The sequence below is a fragment of the Centroberyx affinis genome, unplaced genomic scaffold (genome assembly GCF_046629955.1).
Source record: "Centroberyx affinis isolate AG114_WGS23_722 - 3 ecotype Tasmania unplaced genomic scaffold, CSIRO-AGI_Caff_v1 ptg004179l_1, whole genome shotgun sequence".
Lineage (NCBI taxonomy): Eukaryota > Metazoa > Chordata > Actinopteri > Beryciformes > Berycidae > Centroberyx > Centroberyx affinis.
The window spans coordinates 29,575-47,767 of record NW_027281934.1 but is presented as its reverse complement, the minus strand read 5'-3'; the positions used below and the strand labels follow the sequence as shown (position 1 = coordinate 47,767).

Genomic DNA, 18,193 nt, shown 5'->3' with positions numbered 1-18,193 from the left:
CCCTTATCAACCATTTAAACTATTGTAGAGTGTGTTGTTGCATGTAGTTTTGATTGCATTTGAAATGCATCTTGTAACAGTAAAGTTGCATGAACCTCACGCAACTTGCAACTCACTAACGGAACCAAGTTGCGTGAATAGTTTGACTGTGTAACACCGGTCTAATGGTACGCTGCAGTCGAGTGTCTGCAGCGCCCTCTAATGGCCAGAGAGAGAAGCATCACATGGAAGTCCCACAAGCTAATCCCGGTCTGTTGTATCATTACAGAGCTGTTAGCTGGACATCCTCTTAAAGGGGGGGTCTCCTGGGATGTGGCAATTCTTAGTATTTATGATGATTTTGGTCCTTGGAGGTGTGAAGTAATCACAGTAAAAAAAATTGAATCATATTACTCTGCCGTTTCCCCACAGTCACCAACTATAAAACACGCCCCCTTGTACAAGCCAGTCAGATTTTGCTCCAGTGTCTATGTAGACACTGGACTGTCTGAAATCGACCAATCAGCGCTAAGAGGAGGGCAGCCTTCCAGAATGGCCAGCCAATCAGAGCAGTAGCTCATTAGCATAGAAGCTGCTTATGTAGAACTACCTATTTTCTTGTAGGTGGAAAACAAACACTGGGAAGTGAATAGCTAAGGCTAAACTAAATGATTTTTACAGAAAAATTTTTAAAAGATCTATTTTATAGAAACCAGGTAATTATCTAAAATTGCTGAAAAAGCAAATGATACCCCTCCTTTAAGTGAAAACATCATTTCAATGTCAATGTATTTAAAAATATAAATGGCGAGTTGATTTGTTGTAGTTTTTTTCCTGAGAATCCATGCTTATACACGCTAGCATTGTGGCTAATCAGTGTTCATTGGCTGAATGGGCTAATGAATATATAAGTAGCTAGCTCCCAGGTCACAACACATTTACAGCACTTGCTACCAGCAACTTTCAGCTGCCACTTCACCTGCTGCAGTTTCATCTAACGAGCTACAGTTCATTTATAAAAACGAGACAAACAGGATTAAATAAAGTCATGGCTCCAGGAGTCTGCGATACTTCCACACTCGAGTGATGTCATCAGATGTATATGGCTGCGGTCGAATAGTCTTTTTGCTTAGGAAGGTTCCTAACTGAGTGAAATGACCCGGAAGTATCTAAGTGGCAGCCATGATAAGCTGTTGGAATTCTCTAAATGCTAAGGAAAGGTGCTTCAATGCTTCCTTACTTAGCTCCTTTAGCATAGGAGACACTGGACCATCCTTTACCAAAGGAAAGGAGATAATGCCGTCCCACAATTCCTTGCGACGCACCGTTCGTCCGTTCACGAAAACAAACGATCATGGCCGACAAGAGACGCAGATACCGTTGCTTATTAAGCATTTTCCATCTTATGCCATAACTTGCTAATATGCTAATATGTTTTGAACAACATGTTAAACCCAGAGGAGAACTATGAATGTTACGCTGCTGCTGTAAAATGATCAAAGTGAAGTTAACGTTGTAGAGTAACCTCTGCTCAGGCTGCATTAGTTATTTCTTCATTCTGAGCTTGTTGTATTGCAGCGTTTAGGAATATCATTCATTAATTTTGCACAGATGCTGAAACCCTTGCCTTACTGTAATAAAGGCCTGTATCAGCCAGAACAAATTCAAAGCACAATAAAGTCAACATTTCAAGGTGTTTACTGAGTTGTGTGGTGGTTCTTAAGATATTATATGCATAGGCTTATAATCAGATCATAATCAGCATATTGACCAGAACACAGAAGTCTGTCTTTCAAGAAAAAGGGATATGAGACGTTTTTAGCCAGATGATTTTTTTAATTCAACATGTTACTTAACTGAAACTTAAGAATGCTGATATGTACAGTAGTAGATTTGTAGGCCTAACATGTTATGCCTATCTTGCATGAATTTAACAATTATTTTCATACAATCATACTAATTGGGATTCATGTCGATAGATATGAGTGGACAGGAGGCTGAGCGTGAGCAACCATTCTCAATGTGAAAACCATTTCCTTTCACTTTAGTGACTGGTCGCCTATATTCCTTTTTTATTTCAATTCCAACCTCGGTGATGAAGCAATACTTTTCACCGGGTCGTCCACGTTTATACAGCCTGCATGAAACACGGTAAGAACACACGGGGCGAAGTATCTAAGATGCGATTTTAGTAGTCCATCTTTGGAACATTGTAGTTTCACACGGCAGACCCACGTCATTAACATCCGCCGTCGCATAATTACGTAGTCTAGTGTAAGTGCAGTGCTATTCTCTGAGCACTGCGGTTCTTTTCCTAAGTCCTGATGAATTCTCCTTCACATCTTTCCTTGACCTCATGACGTTTTCCAACGAGGTCGAGGAGTAGTGGTTAGGAAGAGGAGTTAGGATGTATTTTTTTGACTATTCGACCGCAGCCAAAGAATGAGATAATGGAGACAAACTTGCTTTTTATCAAAAACAAAATATATGATCAAACTTAACAACTACAGGAAATACTACCTGGGTCGTATTACACCTGTCAGTCAACTCAATCCATAATTGGAGGTTTCAGTCATTCACAAAACACTTTAATACAGATTCTCCATAGAGACAGAATACTGCCATGTTTGGCCACTGGGGGAAAAGGAGAGTTTTTCCAGTTGCATGTCTGTGAAACCCAGAAAAAGTCTGTGGTTATACTTAGTAATAATATGACAGCTTTGCATCATCAGTGACAGTTACCATGACAACCAGAAAGAGAAAGAGAAAATGAGGCAGAGAGAGAGAACGATAGAGAAATCGATGATGTCATGTGTTAAGTAAAGCACAGTGTTAAGCAGAAACAGGCTGGAAGTAAGGTGATGTAGCCTTCAAAATAAAACCATACCATTGTCACATAATATGACAGGCTAATTATAGAGATAAAAATCACGCAAATATCACAGTCACTCTGTATTTACTGCAATGATTCCATGTAATTTTTTGACAATTTGTTGTTCTTTATATCCCAGTAATGTTTGTTTCAAAGTTTGTTACTAATGTTACGCTTTTACTTTGAAGATGAATTCTCTTGACTTCCGGTGTCATTCTAATTTTCTCAGCTTGACGCAGCTCGAGAAGTTTGGAAAGTGAAAGTGAATCGGGACAAACTGCAGAACGGCTTGTCCCGTTCCTCTGAAAATTAAACCACAAGAATTAAATCTTCAAATCTCACTATATTCAGTATGAACGGTGGAGTCGAGGCTCGGAAAGTGAATCAGGACAAACTTTGTGACTGAATTAAACTAATATTTAATATGTTCTCTGTCATTACCGTGTCACTACGAATTAAACTATAGTAAGTTATTTCTGTTAATCCAGTCGAGTGGAGTAGAAACACTAAACTAACTGAATCAAACTATAATGTTTATAATTATTATCCATAAATTAAAGTAACAACTAAATGACTTATTTCTTGTTGCTATCTGTGTGATAGAGGGAAGTTTGGAAAGTGAGAGTGGAAAGAGGAGAAAGTGGGAATTTCTGCCTTTCACTCTCCTGTGTGTTTTCCCTTTCCCGTCTGGAATAAAAGTCCTGTGCTCAGGTACCGATCATGTTCAAACCCTCAGACTGCCTTCTGACACTCTTCATATTATTTTACATCGCGTTACCGACACCATGCATAACTGGATCTGCGTGCTCTTCTTCTTCTTCTTCTGCAGCGCCGCGACCCCTGCTCTCGGCTGTGATTGGCTGAGACACTACGGTCACCTTAGCAACGACTCTCTCGTGCTGGTGGAGCAGATGGTGAGTAGCAACCTGTAAAGTTTACTTTTACAACATGGAGAACAGTGGAACCAGTTAAAGTTAGTAATTATAACATGGAGACCAGTGGAACCAGTTAAAGTTAGTAATTATAACATGGAGAACAGTGGAACCAGTTAAAGTTAGTAATTATAACATGGAGAACAGTGGAACCTGTTAAAGGTAGTAATTATAACATGGAGAACAGTGGAACCTGTTAAAGTTAGTAAAGGTTAGTAACATGGAGAACAGTGGAACCTGTTAAAGTTAGTAAAGGTTAGTAACATGGAGAACAGTGGAACCTGTTAAAGTTAGTAAAGGTTAGTAACATGGAGAACAGTGGAACCAGTTAAAGTTAGTAAAGGTTAGTAACATGGAGAACAGTGGAACCAGTTAAAGTTAGTAAAGGTTAGTAACATGGAGAACAGTGGAACCTGTTAAAGTTAGTAATTATAATATGGAGAACAGTGGAACCTGTTAAAGTTAGTAATTATAACATGGAGAACAGTGGAACCAGTTAAAGTTAGTAATTATAACAGGGAGAACAGTGGAACCAGTTAAAGTTAGTAATTATAACAGGGAGAACAGTTGAACCAGTTAAAGTTAGTAATTATAACATGGAGAACAGTGGAACCAGTTAAAGTTAGTAAAGGTTAGTAACATGGAGAACAGTGTTCTAAGCCTATAGGTGTTGTATAGACATTAATTCATATCCATTATTATCTATTCATGTTGCAGGGCGGTCAGCTGACTAAACAGGAGTGTCCGGTGTCCTTTCCAAATAACATGTACCAACGCATAAAAAAAGCTGAGGTAACTATCTATCTATCTGTCTGTCTGCCTGCCTGTCTGTCTGCCTGTCTGTCTGTCTGTCTGTCTGTCTCTCTGTCTGCCTGTCTGTCTGTCTGTCTGTCTGTCTGTCTGTCTGTAACTGGGTTGGTTGTAGTGATAAAGCTCTTCACTTCAACATTTTTGGTCACCATAGCAACTCATGTTCCTCAGCAGGCATTACATGTGGGGTTCCACAGGGTTCTATCCTGGGCCCCACCTGGTTCTCCATTTACACTGACACTTGGACGTAAAATGAAACATACAGTATATACAGTACAGTACTGTATATAGTACATAGAGTATACATGTACACACACATACATATAGATGTACACATACACAGTGTATGTGCATGTATACACATGTACATATATATATACATACATGTTGACCGCTATGCTGACGACACACAGTTCTATCGGCCAATCAAAGCTCCGGACACTAAACTGCCTGGCGGAAAAAAAACGCTGACTGTGGCAGAATTATCTACAGCTGAATGAAGCCAATCAGAAGTCGTTCTGTTCAGCCGTTTAACATTAAACTGATTCACTTTGAGTTTGCTGCACTGAGAGAGAGAATCTCATGTGTACGTCGCTTTGGATAAAAGCGTCTGCCAGATGGGAAAGAAATGTAATAAATTGTAATTCAAGCTTTAATGAACAGGTTAAGAAATTATGCAATCGCAAAGATTTTCAAGTGATTTGTTTCTTTCTCTCTCTCTCTCTCTCTCTCTCTCTCTCTCTCTCTCTCTAGGTGGAGTCCAGGTTGGTTTTCATCAGAGACAGTCTGGAGCTGATCGCTGGTCTGTATCGCCACGGCAACCTGTCTTCCGTAACCTGGGATACCGGCAAGACCGAACACTTCCTCATCAGCATCCACAGACAGATAGATGGACTCAACAGCTGTGTGAGTAGACAGACAGACAGACACACAGACAGACAGACACACAGACAGACACACAGACAGACAGACAGACAGACAGACAGACAGACAGACAGACACACAGACAGACAGACAGACAGACAGACAGTTTTACCACGAACCAACCAGCCTGTCTCCATGATGGAGGAACAGTGTAGAACTGTGTGTTAGTTAATAAAGTGTGAATGTGTATGAAGCAGCTAGAAACAGAGAGCAGCTGAGTCAGCTTGTTGTGGTGTGGCTGTAGATCCATTCAGTAACGTTCTCAGTAAAAGTGAATAGTGTGATAAGGTGGATTTGTTAGGGTTAGGGTTAGTAACCTACAAATGTAGGTTACTGTGACACAGGAAACTGTCTTGTCTTTAGCCCTTGTCCCTTTAGCTCTAGTTTCTGTAGCTCTCATATGTTTAGCCATGACTAAAGATACTACCTTTAGTCTTAGTCCCATGAGCCCCAGTACCTTCAGCTCCAGATTCTGATGTATCAGTGATGAAATGTTCCTGACAAAGCAGCACAGATTTGAACCACTGTGGACCTCCAATATGGCCACCAGAGGGCACATACACCACCTGACAGCCCTGTAGAGAAACACAGACAGGCAAATAGATTGGTCTCTACTAATAATGGAACAATAGAATAAAATCTATTAAAGTAACCTAGACTAAAATCTAATAACTAAAGTTTTTTTTTCTGTCCAGGTGCCAACTAACAGGAAACCAGACAGCAGACTGAGACGATACTACAGGAAACTGGCCAGAAACACTCTCTCGGAGATGGTACGTACACATCTTAGTACTGGTAGTATTAACGGTAGTATTTGTGTGTACAGGGTGGTAGTGCTGCGTCCTGGGAGCTGATCAGTAGTATTAACGGTAGTATTTGTGTGTACAGGGTGGTAGTGCTGCGTCCTGGGAGCTGATCAGTAGTATTAACGGTAGTATTTGTGTGTACAGGGTGGTAGTACTGCGTCCTGGGAGCTGATCAGTAGTATTAACGGTAATATTTGTGTGTACAGGGTGGTAGTGCTGCGTCCTGGGAGCTGATCAGGAAGGAAACCCGAATGCACCTCCTCCGGTTGGACCTGCTGGTCGCCTCCATCAGAGGACCTGCTGCTGCCAGCAGGGGGCGCTCTGCTCTGCACTGACAGCTTCAACTGTTCATTTATTTAACTTTATTTTATTTTATTCTGCTGTTCACAGACATCAGAAGCTCTTCCCTCATTCATTTCATTTCATTTTGTTTCATTTTGTTGATGGAAATCTAAAGTCTCCCAAGATGACGATGACAACAGTGTTTTTAATTTATTTGTATGATTTTTATCCAGTTATGATAATCTGTTTTCTGGTAGAATATTTATTTATTTTTGAAATACATGTTAATGTTTTTGATACTAAGTAATATTTATTACGTTTATGAAGTTATAAGAGCCGGGCTCTGTGTGTTTGTTGGTCATTGTTTATTCAGTGTTTTATTTATGGATTTTATTCTGCTGTATTTTAAACAGACAGACATGGGTTTTTCCTTTCAAACCAACAATGATGTCTGCTGTTCCTGACATTTCTATTATTTTTATATTGTAATACAATTTATTTATTATATTTTTATTTATGAACAAAAATGCTGATATTGTGTTATTTATTGAAATCTTAAAGTTTTGTATTTCTGTCCTGAAATATGGGCTAAATGTCTGGATTTACTTGGAAACATGAAGCTGAAAACGTGATGGAACTTTGATACTGACCATGAAAAGAGAATAAAAATATTTGATACAGCTCTGCTTCAGGTTTCATCAATTTCAAAACTTATTGATCATCATGACAATAATTCGATTTGTTTTGTATCATTCTATGACTACCAACATGTTTTCTCGCAATATCAAAGTATTTTCTCATTATTCTGTGATCTTTTTTCTTTTTGATTAATTATTATCCTGAAGTCATGGGAAGTTTTCTCATAATGTCAGAAAACATCTACTTGGATCTTCAGCAGTGAAGTCTTGGGTTTGCTTTATTTAAAAAGCCTTAACATGTTTTAAACTGAATTATTTAAAGACCCTATAGACACCTTTTTTGCTTTAACTTATCATTATGAAGTAAATGTTGATTGCACAGTGTAATGTCTATAGAATAATGACACCATCAGCGTTTAGATTGGTTCCTATAAGCCTCGCTTTCACTATGCAATTCTGTCTGCCACCGGGTACGATCTCCCGGGAGAAGGAAGGCTCCATTTACGGCACAAAGGAAGTCATCCATTGTGCAACCAAAAAGAGGAATAAAATAGGATTCTTACAGTTGTTTTTTGCTTTGGACAGTAGCCAGGCTGCTGGTGCTAGCAGCCATAAAACGAACCAGGAGCTACAAGGAAGCCAGGATCGGCTGCTAGCGTTAGCTAGCGTTTGATAATCTAAACAAAGAACAGGTTTTCTTGCAGTGGCCTTTCTAAAATGAGCAGTGGTGAAAGTTACTATATTGTGTTTTGATCAAGGAGTTGATAAGCAGACAGATGGTTTGTTCTGTTGCACGGAGCTAGGCTCTAACAGAAAGAGATCCGGTTGTCTTTGAGACAGCGGAGCAAACAACAACAAAACCACTTGGAAACACTAGGGGGGGACAACAGGGGGGGAAAGTTGAAAAGTTGTCTGTATCCACTTTAAGTGCAAGGCCTTAAATACTGTTAGACTTTGTCTTTGAGTCTGAAATAAGCTTCAAAGATCTTAGAAATGGGTCTTTTTTTTTCCAAGGATCAGAAATCCCACACAGACACTCTGATACTGCTGCTGGTTTTCTCTGTGTTGGTTCATTTTGGGGGTGAAACTGGTTTTGTATTTTATTTGAATTGTGTAATTGGGTGTTTCCCCAGGGATGATATTCTGCTCAGACAAGAAGAATCAGACGATGACCACAGAGTAGCTTTTTCATGCAGGTTTAATACGAGCTCGGTTCAAGTCATTGTTACAGACAAGCAAATAGCAATGAAATGAGAAAGAAAAGATCGGCATAAGGCTGCTTATATAGACCCGAGTAAACAACCTCTGTTCCCTCTCTCAGTTCCTGAGTCTATACATTAACCTTCAATGATGTTGAAACACATATAGATAGTATAAGCAGGTAAAGAGAGTTCACCATAACAGGGTCCCAGACTTTCTGGTGCCCTAACACATGTCTTTTTTACATTTTACAACAGAGATAAGACAGGACATGGTCAACATGGGAATCTCATGACCCTATGACCTCAGGAAACTCCTGTCCACATAGATATATACATGCATGAATGTAAAAACATAATATCAAATTGTCATGAAAAAGGTCTTAAATCTGAAGTGTTACATTTACGTTGTGGAAACCTGCAGTCACCATATACAGCCAAACAGTGAGGATGTTCATCTTAATCACAGTAGCTCATTCAAACTATATATATAGTATCTATACCATACATCTATTTGACAATTTATGCCAAAAAAAATAGACAAAAAATCTCAGTTTTACTTCTGGAAAACAAAAAATCCTAAGTGGTGACCTCATGCTGAACCAGGAGATGCCCCTCAAACAAACCTGCCTTTCTCTCCCTAACTGATCTCCCATTGGTTTAGACTTTTGAATGATCCCTCCCTGTGTTATGTCCCGCCCCTACATCCTGTTTCAATAGGAAATACATCACATTCATTGTGACTTTAACAATAAAACTGGACTTTTGAGTGAGTTCTGAAAGTTCTGAAAGCCAGAAGCTGGCCAAGTAATTAATGAGTCAATGGTATTGATCAACAACCCTATTTACCCTATAACCCTATGTATTTACCCTGCAGATTTCTTATGGTCTGTTTATGATGTGAGACTTACGTGAACTTTAACCTAAATGCAAACAAAAGTGAAAAGATATATTTCAGAGTACTGAGGAAAAAACACACAAGTTACATGGGAGATCCCAAACCTCAGAGCATCTAAAAACACAAAACTCTCAACTGTAACACTGTAACAGAGTGATGTGTGAAACAAAGTATCGACTGTATCACTGTAACAGAGTGATGTGTGAAACAAAGTATCGACTGTATCACTGTAACAGAGTGATGTGTGAAACAAAGTACCGACTGTATCACTGTAACAGAGTGATGTGTGAAACAAAGTACCGACTGTATCACTGTAACAGAGTGATGTCGGAAACAAAGTATCGACTGTATCACTGTAACAGAGTGATGTGTGAAACAAAGTATCGACTGTAACACTGTAACAGAGTGATGTGTGAAACAAAGTATCGACTGTATCACTGTAACAGAGTGATGTCGGAAACAAAGTATCGACTGTATCACTGTAACAGAGTGATGTGGGAAACAAAGCAACATGCAGAGAGCCACGGCAACAAAGCGAGGGCTTCTACCACCTGAGCACAAATGGGCAACTAATAACTAATAATTAATAACTAATAATACTGACACTCCTAACCAATGGACACAAATACATGACAAAGTACAAAACAGCCCATAAAGCCCCAACAAAAAAAAACCTGACCTCAGTGAACCAAGTTACAACACATGATGTCAGCAACATACAAAGACTCCAACCCAAATGAAAAAAACAACAACTTTATTTTCCAAAGGCACAATCCCAGAAGAAGGAAGGGTCAGGACAGGTCAGCAAGGTCCAGCCAATCAGGACCTGGATCAATTACAAACTGTCGGACTCAGAGCTTCCCCTTAAATATACAGTTTATACTTCTAACTTCTGTTAAACACATCTATCTGAACACACTATCCTACTACAATGACAAATTCATTTGATTTTCAGTAGAATAAACAGACTGCCCCATTACAAAAAATAATAATAATAATTATGAAGAGAATATTCGACTCATCCGCAGATTTCTGTTGCAGTGGGACAGACGCTCCGCCACGGGAACAGATTCACTATAAGAATGGGAAAGTCCAGACGTGAATCCCATTGAAAGTCAGTGGAATAACTTGGAAGATAGAATTGGATTTGACTGAGCAAGTTAGAACCCCAAAACCCAGACAAGCCGATCCATGAAGACTGACGCTGAATCAAAGAAACGGCTACAAACTACTGACTCTGATTTGAATGATATCTTTCTGTGTCTTATTTTTAACAAATTAGGGTCTAACAACATGTTTTCACTTTGTCATTATTGGAGTATTTTGTGTAGATTTTTGACCAAAATCTTCAATTTAATCCGTATTGAATTCAGGCTGCAGCTCCGCAAACCGCTGAAAAAGTCAAACACGCTGAGTAAGGCAATGAACTGTATGAATGAATGACGGAATGAACGAATGAATGAATGAAAAGACTGACGGAATGAATGAATGGAATGAATGAGACGGTTTGTGAACTCCGATGGACTTTCTTTTTCTGTCTCTCCATCATCACATTCCTCTGAAACAGCAGCCGGGGAATCACCAAACCTCATTCACTAGAACGTGGGTGGCGGTAAAGCGACATAGAGAAAGAGAGGGAGGGGGAGAGAGAGAGAGAGAGAGAGGGAGAGAGAGAGAGAGGGAGAGAGAGAGAGAGAGAGAGAGAGAGAGAGAGAGAGAGAGAGAGAGAGAGAAAGTGATTTCCTTCCCGATCCGTCTGAGAATTGACGGCAGCTCAAACAGAAAAAGACGAAAATAACATGTCAGACTGTTTTACTTCCTTTTTTCCCCAGGCAGACTGAAAACCCTCAACTGATCCTCAGCAGAACAGCGCTTTATATTCTGTAAAACAGTTCTGTCATGAAAATTTAGATCGACATATAAACTACACATAAAGTCTTATCGGAGGATTATAGGATTATTATAGGCTAATGGTAATAATAAACTTTATTTCTTAGGCAAAGCACAAAGTGCTTCACAATTAAAAAATAGGAATGAAACCAGAACAGTAACTAGTGCATATATATATATATATATATATATATATATATATATGAATAGGGCATACATAGACATTCATAGGACACACTGGGGAAGTTAGAACGAGTTAGAAGTTATTGTAGTGATACCAGAAGAGATAAAAACACCATAAAGTAAAATAAAGTCACTATAAACTCTATTGAGCACCACAAACACACCATACATCCCTATAGGAATACTATAGGAATACTACAGAAATATTATAGTAAGGTTGTAATACACTGCAAAAACTTATATCTTGTCTCCGGACTTATCAAGCTTATTTTAGGATTTTTTTTTGTGCAATCATCTCACTGCACTGGCAGATTTTTCCAGGAGAATGCAACTTGTTTCAGGACATTTTCTTGGTAAAAGTGAAATTGTCTTGGAGAAAGTTTCTTGTTTCCAGATTTTCTTCATTGTTTTATGATGATTTCTTGAAAGAAGTCATACTGGCATGAATCAAGTGAAATTTACTGAAACCAGCAGATTATCTGCCAGTGCAGTGAGAGAATCTCACTCAGAATATCACAAAATAATCCGATAGGTCTGGAGACAAGAGAAGATCCCTGGACAGCTTGTCATTTGCAGTGTGTGATAGTGAATCTCTGTTAAGATGCTGGTTCAGTGCGACTGAACTCATCTCACTGTGATACTATAGTAATAAACTACATTTATCATCCTGTAGGATAAAAAACATAAAAATATTCATGCTAGAAAATGATGGTGATGATGATAATGAACAACAAGTCATTTAGTCTGTTACTGAGTCCTAAAATCCTAATTTTCTTAACTCAAATTAAAACATTTTCAGGAGTTTTCTAGAACAGTCAGTCTGTTGAAACAGTCAGAATAAGGCAGATCACTGCACTGCTGTCAAGAAGATGACTCTTGATTCTACTAAATTCTTCAAACAAGTCGATCAGCATTGGAAACAAGTGAAATTATCTAACACTGGCAGATTTTTTCACTTGTTTTGAGAAAATTTTGATTTTTAGGACTTGATAACAGACTAAATGACTTGTTAAAATGGAGGTGTTTGCTCCAGATTATTAACTCGCACCAGAATTAGAGATCTCACATCGCTCCAGCTCTTAAATCTCTTCACTGGCTGCCCGTATCTTTTAGAATTGATTTTAAGATTCTTTTATTAGTTTTTAAGTGTCTTCATGGTTTAGCCGCTGTCTGCCTCAGTAATATGATTGTAAGATTTGTTCCAATGAGATCCCTCTGATCATCCAATAGTAATGCGCTGGTTGTTGAAGTCTGGGGAATCTGCTTTTAGTCACTATGGTCCCAAAGTCTGGAACTCTCTCCCACAAAACCTGAGAACCATTCATACACTCTGCTCTTTTAAAAAGAATCAGAAAACATACTTGTTTAATATTGCTTTTAATTAATCACTTTTTATTGTTCTTCAATTTTGTAATCTGCTGATGTTCTGCTTCTGTCTCACTGTGTTTTAACTCTGTCTTTCATCATTTTATTAATTTAAGTCTTATTGTTTTTATTTACCTGTTTTTTTTTTGTTTCCCCTCTATTGACTGTAAAGCACTCTGAGCTGCATTTCATGTGTGAAGAGTGCCATATAAATAAAGTTTATTTTTATATTGTATTAACAGTAACCAGTACAACCACAGTCTTCTACCACAGGCCACACACACACACACACACACACACACACACACACACACACACACACACACACACACACACACAGTGGCACAGAGAGAGGAGGGGATGAAAAGGGAAATCCTGCCTTGTTGCGGTTTGAGCCCAAAATTTTTCACAAACTGGCATTAGTGTTTGATGTCAGAGTTTCACTTTCTTTCCGTCCACGATGAAGCTTTATTTAAACCACAAGATGACAGAGCAGCTTCACTGCATCCAGAAGACACCGAGCTGAACCATCTGAGAACCAGCTGAAGAAGAAGAAGAACCTCCTGAACCATCTGAGAACCAGCTGAAGAAGAAGAAGAACCTCCTGAAACAACCCCCAGAACAAGAAGCAGCAGAACCAGCAGAACCAGCAGAACCAGCAGAACCAGCAGAACCATGTCTCCATCAGTCTCCAGCCTCCTCCTCCTCCAGCTGCTCAGCCTGGTGCTCATGGTGGTCGCCATGCCAACCTGCCAGCTCCAAGGCGACCTGGTCCAGACCGTCCACAACCTGCTGAGAGATCTGGTAGGACCCTGACCTTTGAACTTTCACCTTGTTTTCTCCATCAGTACGACCGGTCTGCTGCCGTTTGTCACCGAGCAGCTGGAGCGCAGCAGCCGGGTGTTACTGCCTTGCTCAAAGGCTCTTCACTGAGTCACACTGAGGGAAACGAAGCAGGCCGCCAGAGCAGAGAGGGTTGGGGGTTCGATTCCCTGTGCGGCTCAATGGGCAGAGCAAGGCACTAACACTGCCAGGGTTGGGGGTTCAAATTCCCAAGATAAATATGAAAGCACTCATGGTACTTTGGATGAAAGCCTTTAGCAGATTCCACAGATTTATTTATTTGGATCATTTTCTCATGAAACTCCTATGATAACTAAGATGAGCTACCAAATACAAAACAGTAGTATCATAGTTCCAGAATAGCACATTTACAGTTACAGCTCTTTTCCAGAAACATCTTGAGCTGCTTCTGAAAGCTTTCTTCACTGGGAGCTTGAGGTCTAAAGTACGGCAGGCTGCTCCAGTGAAACACGGCTCTCTAACAGTTTTTCACTGCATTGGTTCTCGGTGGAGGAAGTGTAACATGTCTGCTGTCTGAGTCGACTTACAGTCACACACACCTACTGCTAAAGTCTGTTCATCTAAAGTCTGTTAATCTAAAGTCTGTTCATCTAAAGTCTGTTCATCTAAAGTCTGTTAATCTAAAGTCTGTTTATCTAAAGTCTGTTAATCTAAAGTCTGTTCATCTAAAGTCTGTTCATCTAAAGTCTGTTTATCTAAAGTCTATTAATCTAAAGTCTGTTTATCTAAAGTCTATTAATCTAAAGTCTGTTCATCTAAAATCTGTTCATCTAAAGTCTGTTCATCTAAAGTCTGTTTATCTAAAATCTGTTAATCTCCCTCCTGTGGCTGAGCAGGGAATTACAGCAATATTTGCCCCAGAATGTAAATGCTGTTTGTTATTTGTTGGTTTCCTGTGTTTGGGTCCTGGCAGTTTATTTCCAGCACTTTGCATTTAATTTAATTTCAGCTCCAGAATTAAAAAAAAAAAAAAAGTATGTTATATTATTTTCTTTGGTCTCTGCTACACTGGGCCAATATTGATCCGGTATCAGCAATGGTCAGTACAAGTTTGTTTTGTATTATACAACAGTTAGTCCCGGTGGAGGATTGTGATTGGACAGGAGGCTGATATCCAGTCTGACAGCAGTGGGACGTTTCACTGCACGTATCCCTCCGCCTTCCAGCTGCTCTGATAGAAACAGGTTCTGTGTTGTGGTGAATCCTGAGGGAACTGAGACCAATAAAAGACAAAAGTCATAATCTGTTGTCTCAAATTACCATTACTGGATCAATAGCTTTGTTTAAGGAACTGTTGTATAAAAGTAATATGACACCAGAGGGAGTCGACTGTTCTACTGGATATCAACAAGCTGTGGTTCAGTCGGAGATAATCACACAGTAATGAAGCTGTTGTTACCTGTCTCACCTGTAGGGGGGGGCCGTTCCCTCTCATTATGTGTTAATGAAGCTGTTGTTACCTGTCTCACCTGTAGGGGGGGGCCGTTCCCTCTCATTATGTGTTAATGAAGCTGTTGTTACCTGTCTCACCTGTAGGGGGGGGCCGTTCCCTCTCATTATGTGTTAATGAAGCTGTTGTTACCTGTCTCACCTGTAGGGGGGGGCCGTTCCCTCTCATTATGTGTTAATGAAGCTGTTGTGTTAATGAAGCTGTTGTTACCTGTCTCACCTGTAGGGGGGGCCGTTCCCTCTCATTATGTGTTAATGAAGCTGTTGTGTTAATGAAGCTGTTGTTACCTGTCTCACCTGTAGGGGGGGCCGTTCCCTCTCATTATGTGTTAATGAAGCTGTTGTGTTAATGAAGCTGTTGTTACCTGTCTCACCTGTAGGGGGGGCCGTTCCCGGTCCGCTGCCTGCAGCACAACGCCAACGTCTCCTTCCCAGACTCCGCCTTCCCCCCCGCCGGCTCCGCCCAGCCTCAGGTAATCTACTCATCTACTAATCAACTAGACACCAAATACTGGTAGAAGCCTTGTCTCTGCTCTGCCATTGGTCCACTCTCCTCTGTTGTGGTTTTTCTGACCAATCAGCTGCCACCTCCCAGTCTGGTGTCTCACGGTGTTTCAGACATTTTGCTGCTTGATATGATGAAGACTGTCTAGTAATAAACGACTTAATGATAAAGTTGAAATCTGAGTTTCTGGTGGAAAAACATTTTAACGTTGAACCCTGATTGGTCTCCGCAGTGCCGCCAGGCATTATGGGTCGTCTACAAGACGCTGCAGGGGGCGGAGAAAGTGTTTGAGAACTACGAACTTCCTGAGAACGAGACTTCCTGGGACTCGAAGAAACTCGACGACTTCCAGAACCTTCTGTACCGTCTGGTGGAGGAGGGGAGCTGTGTGAGTACCTGTCTGTCTGTCTGTCTGTCTGTCTGTCTGTCTCTCTGTCTGTCTGTCTGTCTGTCTGTCTGTCTGTCTGTCTGTCTCTCTGTGTGTCTGTCTCTCTGCCTGTCTGTTGATCCACCTGTCTCTCTCTCTCTGTCTGCCTGTCTCTCTCTCTGCCTGTCTCTCTGTCTGTCTGTCTGTCTGTCTGCCTGTCTGTCTCTCTGCCTGTCTGTTGATCCACCTGTCTCTCTCTCTCTGTCTGCCTGTCTCTCTCTCTGCCTGTCTCTCTGTCTGTCTGTCTGTCTGTCTGTCTGTCTGTCTGTCTCTCTGTGTGTCTGCCTGTCTGTCTGTCTGCCTGTCTGTCTCTCTGCCTGTCTGTTGACCCACCTGTCTGTCTGCCTGTCTGTTGACCCACCTGTCTGTCTGCCTGTCTGTTGACCCACCTGTCTGTCTGCCTGTCTGTTGACCCACCTGTCTCTCTGCCTGTCTGTTGACCCACCTGTCTCTCTGCCTGTCTGTTGACCCACCTGTCTCTCTCTCTCTAGTTTTCCAGAGTTAACAGTTCAGAGGTTTTGTCTTCGTACTTCAGCAGCTTGTCAGCCGTTCTGCAGCAGGAGGTAAAAACATCTCAGATTCATACATTCAGATTTCATATAATACAGTTCTATTTAATATGAAGACATGAATATTTGACATGAATGAACGTGAATAAATGAATGAAGAAGTGACCGGTGGTGTGGGGGCGGGGCTTCTCTCAGGGCAGCAGTGGGTGTGGCTGGCTGTTGCTGCGGAGGGATTTGCTGTTCGCTCTGCAGTTCGGCCTTCAGCATCACCGGCAGTGTTTCTCCTGGAGCCTCGCCGCCTGACGGCTCGGGATTCACACCGGCAACCGGCAACCGGCAACCTGCAACCGGCAACCGGCAACCGGCAACCAGCAACCTGCGTGACCTTTAGCTCTTCATCTGTTCAGGTCTATTATGTTTAATGATGGAAGAGTTTCTATGAATATCTATTTATTTATTCATATTTATTTACAGTGTTTAGTGATGGAACAGTTATGAATATCTATTTATTTCTATTTATTTACAGTATTTAATGATGGATGAGTTTCTGAGCTTAAATACTTATATTTATATTCAATTTTACATTTCTATTTATAATTGACAGATGTGTTTGGAATCCTATTGATCTATTTATTGATATTTATTGACAGTTTTAAAACTATTTTTTTATCTTCTGTATTTCCAAATTGTATTGTACTCAATAGAAAATGAATAAATTATATTTTCTACAGAATTCACGTGTTGTTTGTTAGAGTGGACCGTAAGACATTGTCATAGCAATAAAACTTCAACTACCTTAAGTGGCTGGGCAGACTGGTTAGAAGAAAGAAAGAAAGAAAGAAAGAGAGAGAGAGAGAAAGAGAGAAAGAGAGAAAGAGAGAAAGAAAGACGAGTGAGCGAACCGGCTGTGACATCACACCGTCAAATATCCTGGTTCTGTTTTCCCTGGCGGAGGTGATGTGAGTTTTGGTGTGAAGCAAGAAAACAAAACCCTTAAAGAGGAACTGAACCCTCTGCCAGCCAGTGAGCCCTTAAAATAACCATTTTCATGAATTTACATTCATTCACCCCTTAATTCACGCAAAATCCCCTTAAAATGAGTTAAGGGAGTTATTAATGGAGGAGACCCCATCAAAACCTCCTTAAACTCCCCTTAATGTTTGACTGCTTACTTTCTGATTTAATGTAAAATTCAGGGAGACAGGAACTTTCCATTGGTATTGTTCGTTTCTCATCAACAGGAAGCAGCTAGTTAGGGTTAATAACACCGACTCCAAGTTTTCTGATGATTCTGCACTGGGTATGGGCAGAAATATGTGTCACTAGAGACTGAAATTGAAATTGAATCTGAATAGCATAATTTGAAATTGAATTTATTAGTTTGAAACTGAATTCCACTGAACTTGAAACTGAATGTAATGTTATGAAATTTAATTAATTTGCTCTGAAACTGTATTCAGTTCTCACAATTCAAATTCAGTTCTTGCAATTAAATTTCAGTTTACTGAGACACACATCCTGGTTGTTGAGGAAGAGCAATCAATACTGAATACAGTTTCAGAGGAAATTAATCAAATTTCATAATATTACATTCAGTTTCAAGTTTAGTGGAATTCAGTTTCAAACTAATAAATTCAATTTCAAATTATGCTATTCAGATT

General features: G+C 40.1%; 2 protein-coding genes across 2 annotated transcripts; both read left to right on the top strand.

Annotated features, from left to right (window-relative positions):
- Positions 1 to 3,636: 3,636 nt before the first annotated feature.
- On the top strand, positions 3,637 to 6,658 carry LOC139663979 (interferon a3-like). Its single transcript, XM_071542780.1, has 5 exons — positions 3,637 to 3,765; positions 4,501 to 4,575; positions 5,347 to 5,499; positions 6,213 to 6,290; positions 6,530 to 6,658. The coding sequence occupies exons 1-5, from the start codon at positions 3,637 to 3,639 to the stop codon at positions 6,656 to 6,658; spliced, it is 564 nt and encodes a 187-aa protein (XP_071398881.1).
- A 6,795-nt stretch (positions 6,659 to 13,453) lies between these two features.
- Positions 13,454 to 16,835, top strand: LOC139663978 (interferon alpha-B-like). Its single transcript, XM_071542779.1, has 5 exons — positions 13,454 to 13,582; positions 15,472 to 15,564; positions 15,829 to 15,984; positions 16,515 to 16,586; positions 16,728 to 16,835. Exons 1-5 carry the CDS (start codon positions 13,454 to 13,456, stop codon positions 16,833 to 16,835), a joined length of 558 nt encoding a protein of 185 aa, XP_071398880.1.
- The last annotated feature ends 1,358 nt before the right edge of the window (positions 16,836 to 18,193 follow it).